The 14,056-nt window shown below is 37.3% G+C and overlaps 1 protein-coding gene across 2 annotated transcripts in view; it reads right to left on the bottom strand.

Annotated features, from left to right (window-relative positions):
• LOC150075197 (WD repeat, SAM and U-box domain-containing protein 1-like) overlaps window positions 1–13,379 on the bottom strand; it is a 157,289-nt gene extending 143,910 nt beyond the window's left edge. For both annotated transcript variants that reach the window (XM_090388648.1, XM_090388647.1), the window contains exons 1-3: window positions 13,277–13,379; window positions 7,080–7,223; window positions 1,665–1,946 (exon numbers count right to left, since the gene is read on the bottom strand). In XM_090388648.1, the coding sequence (XP_090244774.1) occupies window positions 1,665–1,937 (273 nt within the window). In that variant the 5' untranslated portion in view covers window positions 1,938–1,946; window positions 7,080–7,223; window positions 13,277–13,379. The remainder of the gene's footprint in view (window positions 1–1,664; window positions 1,947–7,079; window positions 7,224–13,276) is intronic.
• Window positions 13,380–14,056: the final 677 nt, after the last annotated feature.

The following is a 14,056-nucleotide window of genomic DNA, read 5'->3' on the forward strand; positions in this document are numbered from 1 at the left end:
GATAACTTTTCCCCCAGATTACCGGCCCCGCCACGGGGAGGCAGGAGCAGTGCCACTCGGAGGCCAAGCGGTTGAAGTGATTTTCATAAATGATATCGGTGATGGGATAGAAGCAGTGGCATAACTATGCCAATGCAGTACAATGGGGCCTGCAACTGAAAGGGGCCCACTGCCATCCTGCCCAAAACAAAAAAATTTAACTGAGTAAAAATATAAGTTTTTTAGTTATGTTTATAATAAAATTTACTGTCTACAAACAATAATTTTTTTCACATGAAGAATGTTTATTGTTAGCAAGCTGCAGAACACAAGCAAAACTGCAGTGAATAGAGGTGAAGTGGTATTAGCATAGCTGCTGCTTCCAGGGCAATTTTTAAGGATTTGTGACTTTTGAGTAACTTATAAGTGGGCCCCTATTTGACTTTGGTCAAATAGGGGCACACTTATTGGGGGTCATTATTACTGAGTATAGTATTACTCAATATTTTCAGTGGGCCCACACTGAACTTTGCATTGGGGTCCACTTTTTCTAGTTAGGACACTGGATAGAAGGCTTGATGTCAAAATCTGCAGATGATGTAAAGATTTGTAGAGAAGTCCTCTACAAATCTTTACGTCATCCTGAAGCACTCCTTCGGGATGACTTGAACAGGCTGCAAGAACTGTCAGAAAAGTGGCAGCTTTGTTTTAATGCAGCAAAATGCACTTGGGGAATAGCAACCCCAAAATAAATTACATGCTTGTTGGGGTTGAATTATAAAGAGTAGAGAAAGAAAGGGATCTGAGAGTTATAATACAGGCAGATATGAAGTTTTCTGACAGTGTAAACAGGCAGCCAGGAAAGCCCGTGGTGTCCTACCAATGATTTATCGAGCATTATCCGAGCAATTGTAAGACCACATTTGGAATACTGTGTTCAAATATATAGACCTCATCTGAAAAAAGACATTGAGCTTCTTGAAAGGGTTCAAAGACGGGCAACATGCATGGTGAGATCGGCAAAAGGGCAACCATAAGAGGAAAGACTCTGTATATGTGGGCTACAGAGCTTGGCAACCAGACAGCTCAGAGGTGACCTGATTGAGGTTTATAAGACTCTGAGAGGGGTTAGTAAATGAAGAAAATGAATGAAGGCAGAATTTTTACTGTTATAGAGAACTCCAGAACACAAGAGCATAAATTCAGATTACAGGGGAAGAAGTTTAGACTAGATTGTAGTAAAGTTTTCTTTTAGCCAGCAAGTCACTGATTGCTGGAACAAGTTGCCTTCACAGGTAGTTGAGGCTGACAATTTGAATAAATTCAAAGATCAAATGGATAATAGTTATCTATGTGAGGAGGGAAGCAAATAATTTGTATTTTCTTATCTACTCATGTTTTTTCCCCCCTAGCCAGTACAGCAAAAAACCTGTGGCTTCCTTGCACTATATGGCTATTACTATAGCATATACATACCACTACCACCATTTCATTTTTATCAAAAGACACCAATATATATTTAGAAATCATTTGAACATAAGAAAAATTTTATTTGCAAATAATTTTCCTGACTAAGAATAAATATTACAAAACTTTGGACAAATGAATTAGAGAACGGTCAGTCATGTATTCTGCATATTTCCATTACAAATAGTCAACATTGAAATAAGCATTATAGGACTTACTTGAACACTCCAGAATATCACAATTCCATCAGTTGAACAGGATGCTACCACAGTGCCAAATGGTGAAAATCTAGCACAATTAACACCATAGGTATGTTCAATGAGAGGTGAAAATGATAATTCTGTATACTTTCCATCTTCATTAAGATTCCACAGGCGAACTGTTTTATCATTTGAACAAGATGCTAAAAGCGATCCTGAAAAGTCACAACATGTGACATCACTAGAATGCCCTTCCAGGACTTGTATGCAAGTAGCACCTTCCACAGACATTTCAAAATTCTAAAAAAATAAATTTGTAAATAATTATGTTTGCGCTAAAATTTTAAAATTAAAGATCTGACGGTTATTAATATATAGAGTTAAGAGTCACAGATCACTAGAAACATTCAAATGAAATTTTCTCTTTATCCCATCCTACATATTTTTCTTGAATAAAAATTTCTGCTTAGAAACTTCAAAAACATATTTAATAAAAAGCTGCGCTATACTAAAAACATCCAGGTATGTGCTTTGATACACCTCGAAAAAATTTATACTTCTTTCATTTCAATATTTCATTTTTATATCAACAGTGATGAACTGCATAACAAGACAGGTAGCAGTGCTCGTTAGCATTAGCATTAGCATTAGTAGAGGCATATGATGCAAGAAAGCAAGCTTATTCAGCATCAGCCAGAAAAAAAAAAAAAAAAAAAACAACCACTACTCCCATTTCACCCCTCCGTTCGTTCTAAATACCTGTCCAGCTGAGCCTTAAATTTATTTAGGCTATCAACTTCAACAACAAGCGATGGGAGTCTATTCCACAAACCAACTGCCCGCTGGCTAAAGGCAAATTTCCGCACATCTATCCGACATCCGTCCTTCCTCAATTTGAATTTATGCCCTCTCAGGTGATTATTCTGAGCAAGAGGAAGAATCCCATCGGCATTGAGCATGCTCAAGCCATTCAAAGCCTTATACACCTCTATCAGATCACCTCGCCGATGCCTAGTCTCCAGGCTCTGTAATTTGCAAAACTTAAGCCTTTCTTCGTAAGAGCAACCCTTTGCTCCATTCACTAATCTTGTTGCCCTTCTCTGTACTCGTTCCAGCAGCTCTACATCCTTCTTGAAATGAGGCCTCCAGACCTGTATACAGTACTCAAGGTGTGGCCTGACCAATGCCTTATACAAGGGAATAATCACATCCTTATCCCTGCTAGAAAAATTCCTGTATATCATTGACAAGACGCCATGAGCTACTCTTGCAGCTCATCTGCACTGCTCAGAGAACTTCATATCTGCCTGCACAATTACCTCCAGGTCCTTTTCATTCTCTACCACTGTCAGCGTAGTACCACAGAGTTGATACGTTGATCTGGGGTTACTGTTTCCCATATGTAGTACTTTACATTTGTCAATGTTAAACTTCATTTGCCACCTCTCAGCCCATCTGCTCAACCTTTCCAGATCCTGTTGCAGCAGCATAGTATCAGTAGTGTCCTTAACAACCCTGCCAACCTTGGTATCGTCTGCAAACTTGGACATTAAGCCTGATACACCATCATCAATATCATTTATAAATACAGAAAACAACAATGGACCCAACACTGAACCCTGAGGAACTCCACTAATAACATTAGTCCACGTTGAGCAGTGTCCATTGATTACCACTCTCTGTCTTCTGCCACTCAACCATCCCTTTATCCATAGCAGCAATTTGCCTCCAATGCCACACTTCTCCAATTTGTGCAGCAGTCTTCCATGCGCAACAGTATCAAAAGCCTTTCTAAGATCCAAATATATAATATCAAAGTTATTCCCTGCATCCAGTTCTTTTGTGACTACATCATAGTATCCAATCAAATTGGTCAGACAAGACCTGCCCTTAACAAAACCATGCTGTGTCTGAGCTATAACTGAATTCTTGTCCAGATGATCCTGCAGTGCTTCTTTAACCAGTGCCTCCATTAATTTTCCTGGAACCGAAGTTAAACTAACAGGTCTATAATTACTTGTGTCAGCCTTTGATCCTCCTTTGTGAATTGGGGTTACATTTGCACATCTCCAGTCCATGGGTACCTCCCCTGAGTCCAAAGAAGCTCTCATAATTATGGCTAGGGGTTTGCTTACTTCCTTTGCTGCCTCCTTTAATATAACTGGATAGATCCCATCCACCCCTGGTGCCTTTTTTATGTTTATCCTCAGCAATTTCTCCTCCACTTTCCTCTCAGTTATTAGAAAATAATCTAGCTCACTGCCAATGTTTACTTCACCTACGACATTCCCCTTCCTGAATAACTCCTCATGTGTGAATGTAGATGCAAAATACTCATTTAGATTGTTAGCCACCTGAGCAGGATCCTCAACTGTTGAACCATCAACATCCAGTGGACCAATCTGATTCATCCCTTTCCTTCTTGAGTTTAAATAGGTAAAGAACTCTTTTCTGTTTTTCTTTGCGTCCTTTGCCAAGGATTTCTCATAATCTGCCTTTGCCTGCCTAATCTCCTTTGTAACTTGGTTACAGACCAACTTATATCTATCATAGGCTTCCATGTCACCCATTAATTTGCATGTATCCCATGCATTTTTCTTCTCTGCCATATGTCTCATTAGTTCATCTGACAACCATTTAGGCCTGAACCTTGAACAAAATTTCTTGGTTGGTATGTAAAGCCTGGTAGCTTCCAAGATTAGTTCCTTGAATGCTTCCCATTTTGAATTTGCTGTTGGTAACATCATCAGTTGGTCCCACTGTATAGAATTTAAATACTGTCTCAGACCATCATAGTCACTTTACGAAAGCAAAAACCCTTCCCTTTGCCTCTGATGGTAGTTACCTCCTTGAGTAAATCCCACTTCAGCACACTGTGATTACTGCCACCCAGTGGTTCCTTTATCTGCAGATTCCTAATGCATGAAGAATCACTACTGATAATCAGATCAAGAGTATTACTCCCTCTAGTTGCCTCCCGAACATGCTGGTGTAGAAAACAATCATCCAATAAATTCACAAAAGCCCTGCTAGTGTGTGAGTGACCAACCCACAAATTCCAGTCAATATCTGGGAAATTAAAATCCCCCATTATAAGACTCTCTGATTTACTGGCCCATTCTATTTCCCTGTACAGTATCTTATTATACTCATCAGAGTCATTAGGCCTATAGCACACTCCTACTCTCAATTTTGATTTACCTATGCTTATGTCACACCAAACTGACTCGACACTGCCCTGTCCATCAATGTCGACTGGCTTCACTTCCTTGGATTTTATGTGTTTTTTAACTAATAGCATAACCCCTCCTCCCCTCCTGTCCTGTCTATCCTTTCTATACACATTGTACTCCCCAAATTCCAGTTCTGCATTCCTTATATCTGTGTGACACCACGTCTCTGATATCCCAACAATATCTGCCTTTGATGTTTTGAGCAATACCTCAAATTCATCAAATTTATTTACTAAACTCCTAGCATTGGTGTACACGCAAGTATACCTGCACTTGTTTCTATTCTTAGCTACCCTAACACAACCCATGTGTTTACTTGTATCACAATGACTTCCAGCAGTCTCTGAAATATCCTGCATCTTGTTTTTCAGGCTTCTGCTCATTCCAATAGAAGCAGTGCAAGAATCTCTTTCACCTCTGCCAGTGGCTACTGTTAATCCATTAGTCTTTGTCTCCCCCCAAGCTAGCAGTTTTCCGACCCACCTAACACTGCCTCGATAGCATCAGCAAATATTCTTGCACCCTTTCTATTTAAGTGTATCCCATCCCTGTAGAAGCAATCTCTCCTGTTAACAAGTACATTCCAGGCTGAAAAAAATTCTACCCCTTGAGCCTTGCACAATCTTTCCAGGGCCGAATTGATCGACAAGGCTCTCATCATATACTCCCTCCTATCATGTCTGGGCAGAATTGCAGTTATAAATATATAACTTTCAAATTTAACCCTACTTCACGGCTTTTTTTCAACAGTGACCTGTACTTGTTAAGTAATTCCGCTGGTCTCCTACTCTTAATGTCATTAGTGCCAACGTGTACAACTATATCACCTTTTGTGCCCTTAAAAGATGATATCTGCTCTACAACGTCATCAACCCTTGCCCCTGGCAGACATACCCTGGTCCTGTTCCACCTATCCTTTTTACAAAGCATGTTCCCCGTTTCCCTGACAATAGAGTCACCAACAACTACTAGTTCCTGTGGGACCAGCGCATTCTGCCTTGGGGGCTGCCTCTGTGTTGCAAGATGACCAAGTGCAAGCTCTGGCGTTGATGTGGGCAGCTGAGAGCTTGATGGGCCCCTCAATTTATTTCCTTCGAGGGCATCCACCCTGTCCTTCAAGGTCTCATATAGGCCCATAACAACACCGAGTTGTCGCCTAATTTCCTTGCACTCCTTGCATCGTGCACACACAAAGACATCCCCCATGGCAGTATCATGTCCCGTACCCGATTGCTCCGCAAACATCAAGCAAACAGTGCATCTTAAAAGGCTGTGATTCAGAGGGCAACTTCCCCCCCTCAGTTCTCCCCTGAGTCACAGCACTCCCATTAGCTTGAGCCTTTTGCTTTGCTGCTCTGGTCAGAGTGATGATTTCGATTTAAATGTCAGTAAAATTACAATTTCAGAACAAAATTAAAACCTTAAACTTGTATCTTAACACAGTTATAATGCTATATTTATTTTTCAGTATCGAGTGTTATCTACGAGTTCCCTTTATATAACTTCAGTATCAAGTATGTGTTAATTATTTGTTACGTTTGTACTCTAAGTCGTTATATATATATATAGTTAAAAGAACAATTTAATTGACAATGAAGTTTAACAAGATTAATAGATCTACTGATTAATTGACAATATTATATTAGGCACTATACTATATAAAGCTAATGCTATCGAATGCCGGATATGCTGTATCGCGTTTCAGTAACGAGTGTTATCTACGAAGTCCCTTTATATAACTTCCGTATCAAGTTATGTAGTAATTATTTATTTTTACTAATTATTTATGTTCCGTAACCTAAGTGGTTATATGTATAGTTAAAAGTACAATTTAATTGCAAAAGCAGCAAAAGCAGCATAATAATAATAAAGCAGCAACATTTCAAAAATAATTAATCAGGCAGATTATAATAAGGGCTATTGTATCAAAGGACAATTTTACAACCTGAAACAAAGCATGAATAGATTACTAGGTAGGTAATCTAGTAGGCATGAATAGATAACATAAAAATATACAGATGAAGAAAAATCTTTTCTTACAAATATAGGAGAAGGTTTGTCAATACTGAAATGAAAAATTTAAAGCAAAAGATACATTAGAGAAAGAGGGTTTCTAATGTCTTGCAACATAAAGCAAGATATAAGTAAATGTTTCTACAAAAACAGTAAAATTTAATTTTAAGAAATGCAAGCAACTTACCTCAATACTTTACATTTAAACAGCTTACAACTTGATTCTTTTCAGAGCTACCTTCAGAAAATAATGTTATTTCTGTTACTAAGGACAACCAGTTGCTATCCACAAGCATAAACATTCAACCTGCTAGAAATCAATACCATGTCCCTGTTGAGAGAGAGAGATTAAAGTTTTCATTCTGTGGAAGGAATCTAAATTTATTTAGGAAAACAAAAAAAAAAGAATATAAATATATATATATATTACATTGGTAAGGAAGAGGACAATTCTGTGAATTCTGTGAGGGGAAGGGGTTGTATTGGCTATTAAAACTAAAAAGAAGTATAAAAAATAGTTTAACCATTTTTTTTCATTTCTCTCAAATGGTGGCTCATCGTGCTGCCTAAGTGATCCTCCCCTCCCTCAGACCCTGTGTCCAGAGGGTAGAATACACTGGTATATATATTCTTGAAAAGATCAATATGTTACAGGGATCATATATACACTGGTATAATATACGATCTTGAAAAGATCAGTATGCTACTTTAAAGGATTGCTAAATAGTTCTGGCCTGCCTCCATGGCAAGGATGGAAACCAATTGGATGTACAGTCTACAACTCGCTGGGCTAAGTGAGCAAGCATAATCACATAGATAAGTTTTCTGGTACACTTTTTATAGTCACATCTAATAAAATAAAATCTATTATCATTCATATAGCTTTGGAACTACCCTCCTCTTGTATATTGATGACATGCTAAATTCTTTTGCTAGCCATTTGCTAATCAACTATAGCCTTTTAGTATCTACATTGGTATGGAGGTTTGAGACACTATGTCTCAGGTTGATTATGATGTCTGTGGTTTTCTAAAGATGACCATAAATATTGGTGTGATAAGTTATCCCTTTTAATTCTTTATGGTATTAATGTACATTATTGTTTTAAAACATCCCATGTAAATTCTTCATTTTTAAATTTCTGGCCTTCTTACTAAAATCTTAACCCTCCTTGTACATGTCTGACTTAATTTCTACTTTATCCATGCAATTTAATTATAACCAATAATTTATCCTTTTAGCCAGTGAGTTGAAAATTGATAAATTTTAGAATCACTAAGAGATATTGTTCGAGGCTTAGACCTAACTGGATGTCAAATGAACTAATGTGACTTGTAGCAGAGAAGAAAAATGCCTATGGTAGATATAAACTAGTCTGTAATCAAGTCACGAAGGAGGTTAGGCAAACTAAGGCCAATTATGAGATGTCTTTGGCAAAGAATGCAAAGAAAAACAGCAAAAGCTGCTTATTACCATTAGTAGAGGTATATGATGCAAGAAAGCAAGCTTGTGCAGCATCAGCCAGAAAAAAAAAAAAAAAAACTTCCACTTCACCCCTCCGTTCGTTCGAAATACCTATCCAGCTGACCCTTAAATTTATTTAGGCTATCAACTTCCACAACAAGTGATAGAAGTCTGTTCCACCAACCAACTACCCGCTGGCTAAAGGCAAATTTCCGCACATCTATCCTACATCTCTCTTTCCTCAGTTTGAATTTATGCCCTCTCAGGTGATTATTCTCAGCACAAGGCAGAATCCCATCGGCATTGAGCATGCTCAAACCATTCAAGACTTTATACACCTCTATCAGATCACCTCGCCGATGCCTAGTCTCCAGACACTGTAATTTGCAAAACTTAAGCCTTTCTTCGTAAGAGCAACCCTTTGCTCCATTCACTAACCTTGTTGCCCTTCTCTGTACTCGTTCCAGCAGCTCTACATCCTTCTTGAAATGAGGCCTCCAGACCTGTATACAGTACCCAAGGTGTGGCCTGACCATTGCCTTATACAAGGGAATAATCACCTCCTTATCCCTGCTAGAAAAATTTCTGTATTTCATTGATAAGACACCATGAGCTACTCTTGCAGCCCGTCTGCACTGCTCAGAGAACTTCATATCTGCCTGCACAATTACCCCTAGGTCCTTTTCATTCTTTACCACTGTCAGTGTAGTACCACAGAGTTGATACATTGCTCTGGGGTTGCTGTTTCCCATATGTAGTACTTTACATTTGTCAATGTTAAACTTCATTTGCCACCTCTCAGCCCATCTGCTCAACCTTTCCAGATCCTGTTTCAGCAGCATAGCGTCAGTAGTGTCCTTAACAACCCTGCCAACTTTTGTATCGTCTGCAAACTTGGACAGTAAGCTTGATATACCATCATCAATATTATTTATAAATACAGAAAACAATAATGGACCCAACACTGAACCCTGAGGGACTCCACTAATAACATTAGTCCACGATGAGCAGTGTCCATTGATTACCACTCTGTCTTCTCCCCCTCAACCACCCCTTTATCCATAGCAGCAATTTGACCCCAGTGCCAAACTGCTCCAATTTGTGCAGCAGTCTTCATGTGCAACAGTATCAAAAGCCTTTCTAAGATCCAAGTATATAATATCAAAGTTATTCCCTCCATCCAGTTCTTTTGTGACTGCATCATAGTATCCAATCAAATTGGTCAGGCAAGACTTCCCCTTAACAAAACCATGCTGTTATATTAACATCAAGAGGAATAGATTGAATCACATTGGTCCACTTGATGTCAATAGTTTAACTGTTGGTGATCCTACTCAGGTTGCTGACAAACTAAATAGGTATTCTGCATCTACATTCATGAATGAGGAGTTTTTTAGAGAGTGGAATGACAGAAGTTCATCAAAATATAACAGAGAACTAAATGATTTTGTGATAACTGAGAGGAAAGCAGAAGAGAAATTGAATAAAGGATGGGATCTATCCAATAAAGGAGATCTATCCAAATATGAATAAAGGAGGCAGCAAAGGAGGTACGTACACAAACCTTAGCCATAATTATGAGAGCATCTTTAGATTCAGGGGAGGTCCCTATGGACTGGAGATGTGCAAATATATTCCCAATTAACAAAGGGAGATCAAAAGGTGACATGAGTAATTACAAACTTGTTAGCTTAACTTCTGTTCCAGGTAAAATAATTGAGTTACCGGTAAAAGAAGTAATTCAGGACCATCTAGACAGGAATTCAGTTATACTTAGTCACAGTATGATTTTTTTTAAGGACAATATTATCTGCCCAATCTGATTGGATAATACAATGCAATAACAAAGGAACTGGATACAAAAAATAATTCTGACTTTATACACTTAGTTTTCAAAAAAGCTTTTGAAACTGTTGCACATAAAAGACTGAGTATAAATTGGAGCAGCATGACATTAAGGGCAAGTTAATGCTATGGATAAAAGGATAAATGGGAGAAGACAGAAATGGTTATCAACGGGTACTGCTTTTCTTCGACTAATGTTATCAGTGGAATCCCCCAGATTGCAGTGCTTGACCCATTATTGTTTTATATACTTATTAATGATACTGATGAAGCGATATCAAGCTTAATGTTTAAGTTTTCAGATGATATGAAGGTTGGCAGAATGTTTAATGACAGCAATCAGTGTATGCTACAAGACCTAGAAAAATTAGGCAGATATGCTGAAAAGTGGCCAGTGCTGAAGTTTAACATTGAGAAATACAAGGCACTGCATATGGGTATCATTAATGCCAGATTAATATACAAATTGTGTGGCTGACTGAGGTGTTTAAAGCTTTGAATGGAATGAGTAAGCTCATGTTTATGGAATCCTTTCTCTTGCTCAAGCATTACACATGAGAGTGCATAAATTTAAATTGAGGAAGGATGGTTATAGGATAAATGTTATTATTATTATTAGCCATATGGTGCAAGGAAGCCTGAGGCTTATGCTGCGCCAGGCAAAAAAAAAAAAAAACTCTGAATTACCCAGAGAGAGAGAGAGAGAGAGAGAGAGAAGTAGAAGGGAATCACCAAGAAAGAGAAGAATGATGATATCCAGCTCAGGACCCTGGGTGTGCCAAGCCCATACTCACCAGATGTGAGCCCCCGGGGTTATGTGTGGATATTTACTTTCAGCCAGCAAACAGGTAACTGTTGGAAGAAATTTACATTTGTTGTTATGGAAGTGGGTAATTTGAAATAAATTTAAGAAAGAAAGCTAGACATTAATAAAGGGGATGGGCAGGTAATGTGAAAATAGCTTTTTTTTTTTTTGGGTACATACGCTTTTTTCCTTGCTTATCATTCTGCTAATACGTTTTTAATTTATATACTGCACTTGTGTTTTAATACACACACAGTACATATACATATAGAAGTGAGGTGCGATTAAAAAGTTCAAGGAAATGACTTTTAGTCAGTCCCCGAAATTTTGTATCTTGAAATTTCATAATCAATTGCAACATTGTTGCAATTTGCAACTTTTCACGCATTTGGTGACTCATCTAGACTCAGTAATGCATAAATTGCCCCTTTATCTCCAGTCTGTCTGAATCAGCATATGTTGAATAGATGTTCTGTGTGTTCTGTGTCACATTTTAAAATGAGTGATTTTACTGAGCAGCAATTTTGCTTCAAATTTTATTTCAAATTAAAGAAAAGTGTAACAGAACCGATGAAATATTAAAAACAGCTTTCAGAGAATATGTTGTGTTGTTTTGAAGGATTTTCTGTGGTTCACAGAGTTTAAATAAGTACACTTATCTGCAGAAAATGATCCTTGCTCTGGCTGTACTTCAAAATCTAATGATCCATTGTTCGTGTTTGTGACCTGATCGGAGTGATCAATGTTTAACTATCAACAAAGATGCTACTAAAACTGATATTTCTTATGGGGCATGTCATTCAATTTTAACAAAATATTTGGGAATGCAATGTGTTTAAGCTAAATTTGTGTCTTGCATCCTTACTAATGATCACAGAGAGCAGTGAGTTATTATTATTATGAGTCATATGGTGCAAGGAAGCCTGAGACTTATGCTGCACCAGCCAAAAAAAAATTTCTGAGTCACCCTGAGAGAGAGAGAGAGAGAGAGAGAGAGAGAAAGGGAATCACCAAGAAAGAGAAGAATGATGATATCCAGCTGAGGACCCTGGGTGTGCCAAGCCCATACTCACCAGATGTGAGCCGGAGTTTTTGCATGTTGATAAAGATTCTGACATGAAAAAACTCAGAGAGCAGCAAGTTTTCACATGTCAAGATCTTTGTCAACGTGCTGCTATGTACTGACACTTTGTTTCTTCCATCATTACCAGTGACAAATTGTCGACGTATGGCTATGACAAGAAAACAAAGGCTTAATATAAGTATTGCTTTGACCCATATCATTAAATAAGCACACGTCTATATTATTTTGTGTTATAGTTTGAAAGTTGGGAGATCCTTGGTCAAAATTGGGGATCTCACTTTAGTATAATTTTTTTCAAAAACATTAGAAGTTCCTGTCTTAATTTAGATACACAGAAGTACTGGGCCTGCATTTCATAACAAATCGAAAGAAGAATTTTTACATTAGACAACAAAATGCATATGTTCAAAAGTTGACAAACTAGAAGCAACTAAAGGTATTTTCTTTATTTTCTCCTTTTCACAATATTTAACACTGCTTCAACAAACGCCTTTGTACCATTCACTTACTTAAAACATAATTCAACATTAAACCATTTACAATTTATGAAATCTTGCATATCAGTTGAATCACATTTTCATCAATCTAATGGTTCCTCGTAAACTTAATACTTTTATGGGAGATTCAGATTTGCTGTGTTCAAGAGCCTGACAGAAACAAAAGCAAGCAAGCTTTAATGGCATATTAATCATAACATAATATATTGAGTATATATGAATAAAAGGCAGATCATGGTTTGTATAGCTCAATAATTATAATTCAGAAATATTGTCCAAAGAAATGCCCCGACAGTATAAAGGCGGGTCGCAGACAAAATGAAAATACTGTTACTTTAACGTGAAGTAATTTTAACTTTTTTTTTCTTTTTTTGTTTTGTTTCTGAAGTCAAATTCTTATCCAAATCATTTAACTATTTATTTTATTTTTTCGAGTCTTTATTTTGGAATTGTTTATTTGTTTCTTGTTTATTTATTTACAGTTAAACACCTTGTTGTAGTTTGCAACAAACCTGCTCTCAATTCTGGTACTGAAGTTTTTTTTTTCTTTTCTTTTCTTTTCTTTTCTTTTCTGTATATGATTTAAAAAATAAATAAACTCATAGTAAAAGATAATAATAAAGGTCACACAAAATAAATATCCTTTGAAATACAAAAAAGCTCAATATGAGGTAAATTTTAGGACATACCTTGTGTAAAAATATTCAATGGAAATGAAGAAAACACGATAAAATTTTAATAATTTACAGTAGGCATCTGCACAAACCATATCGATTCATTATCACAATAAAAACATGTGACAAAAATACAGTACAAAAACAAAGATTTCGCGAAACAACGATAGATGGCAACACAGAATAATCAGCTGATTCGTTATTATCATTATCATTAGCCATATGGTATAAGGAAGCCTTAGGCTTATGCTGGACCAACAAAAAAAAAAAAATTCCAAATTACCCAGAGAGAGAGAGAGAGAGAACTACAAGGAAATCACCAAGAAAAAGAAGAATGATTATATCCAGCTCAAAACCCTGGGTGTGCCAAGCCCATACTCACCAGATGTGAGCCCTGGGATTCTCAGAATAATCCCTGAGAGGGCATAAATTCAAATTGAGGAAAGACGGTTGTAGGATTGATGTACGGAAGTTTGCCTTTAGCCAGCGGGTGGTTGATTGCTGGAACAAACTTCCATCTGTCGTTGTAGAAGTTGATAGCTTAAATAGATTCAAGGCAGAAATTGACAAACATTTGGAGCGAGTAGACGGGTGAAATAAGTTTTTTTTTTTTTTTTTTCTGTCTGATGCTATATAAGCTTGCTTTCTTGCATCATGTGCCTTTGCTAATACTAATGCTAACACGGGAAAATAATAATAATAACACACCCACAGATGGTTCTTTAGTTTGCTCCCAATTTTGAAAGGTATTACAGCATATACTGTAGTTCGGTTCTCGACGACAACCAATGAAGA

This window comes from Mastigoproctus giganteus, chromosome 14 (genome assembly GCF_048544385.1).
Source record: "Mastigoproctus giganteus isolate SK-2022 chromosome 14, ASM4854438v1, whole genome shotgun sequence".
NCBI classification, from domain to species: domain Eukaryota; kingdom Metazoa; phylum Arthropoda; class Arachnida; order Uropygi; family Thelyphonidae; genus Mastigoproctus; species Mastigoproctus giganteus.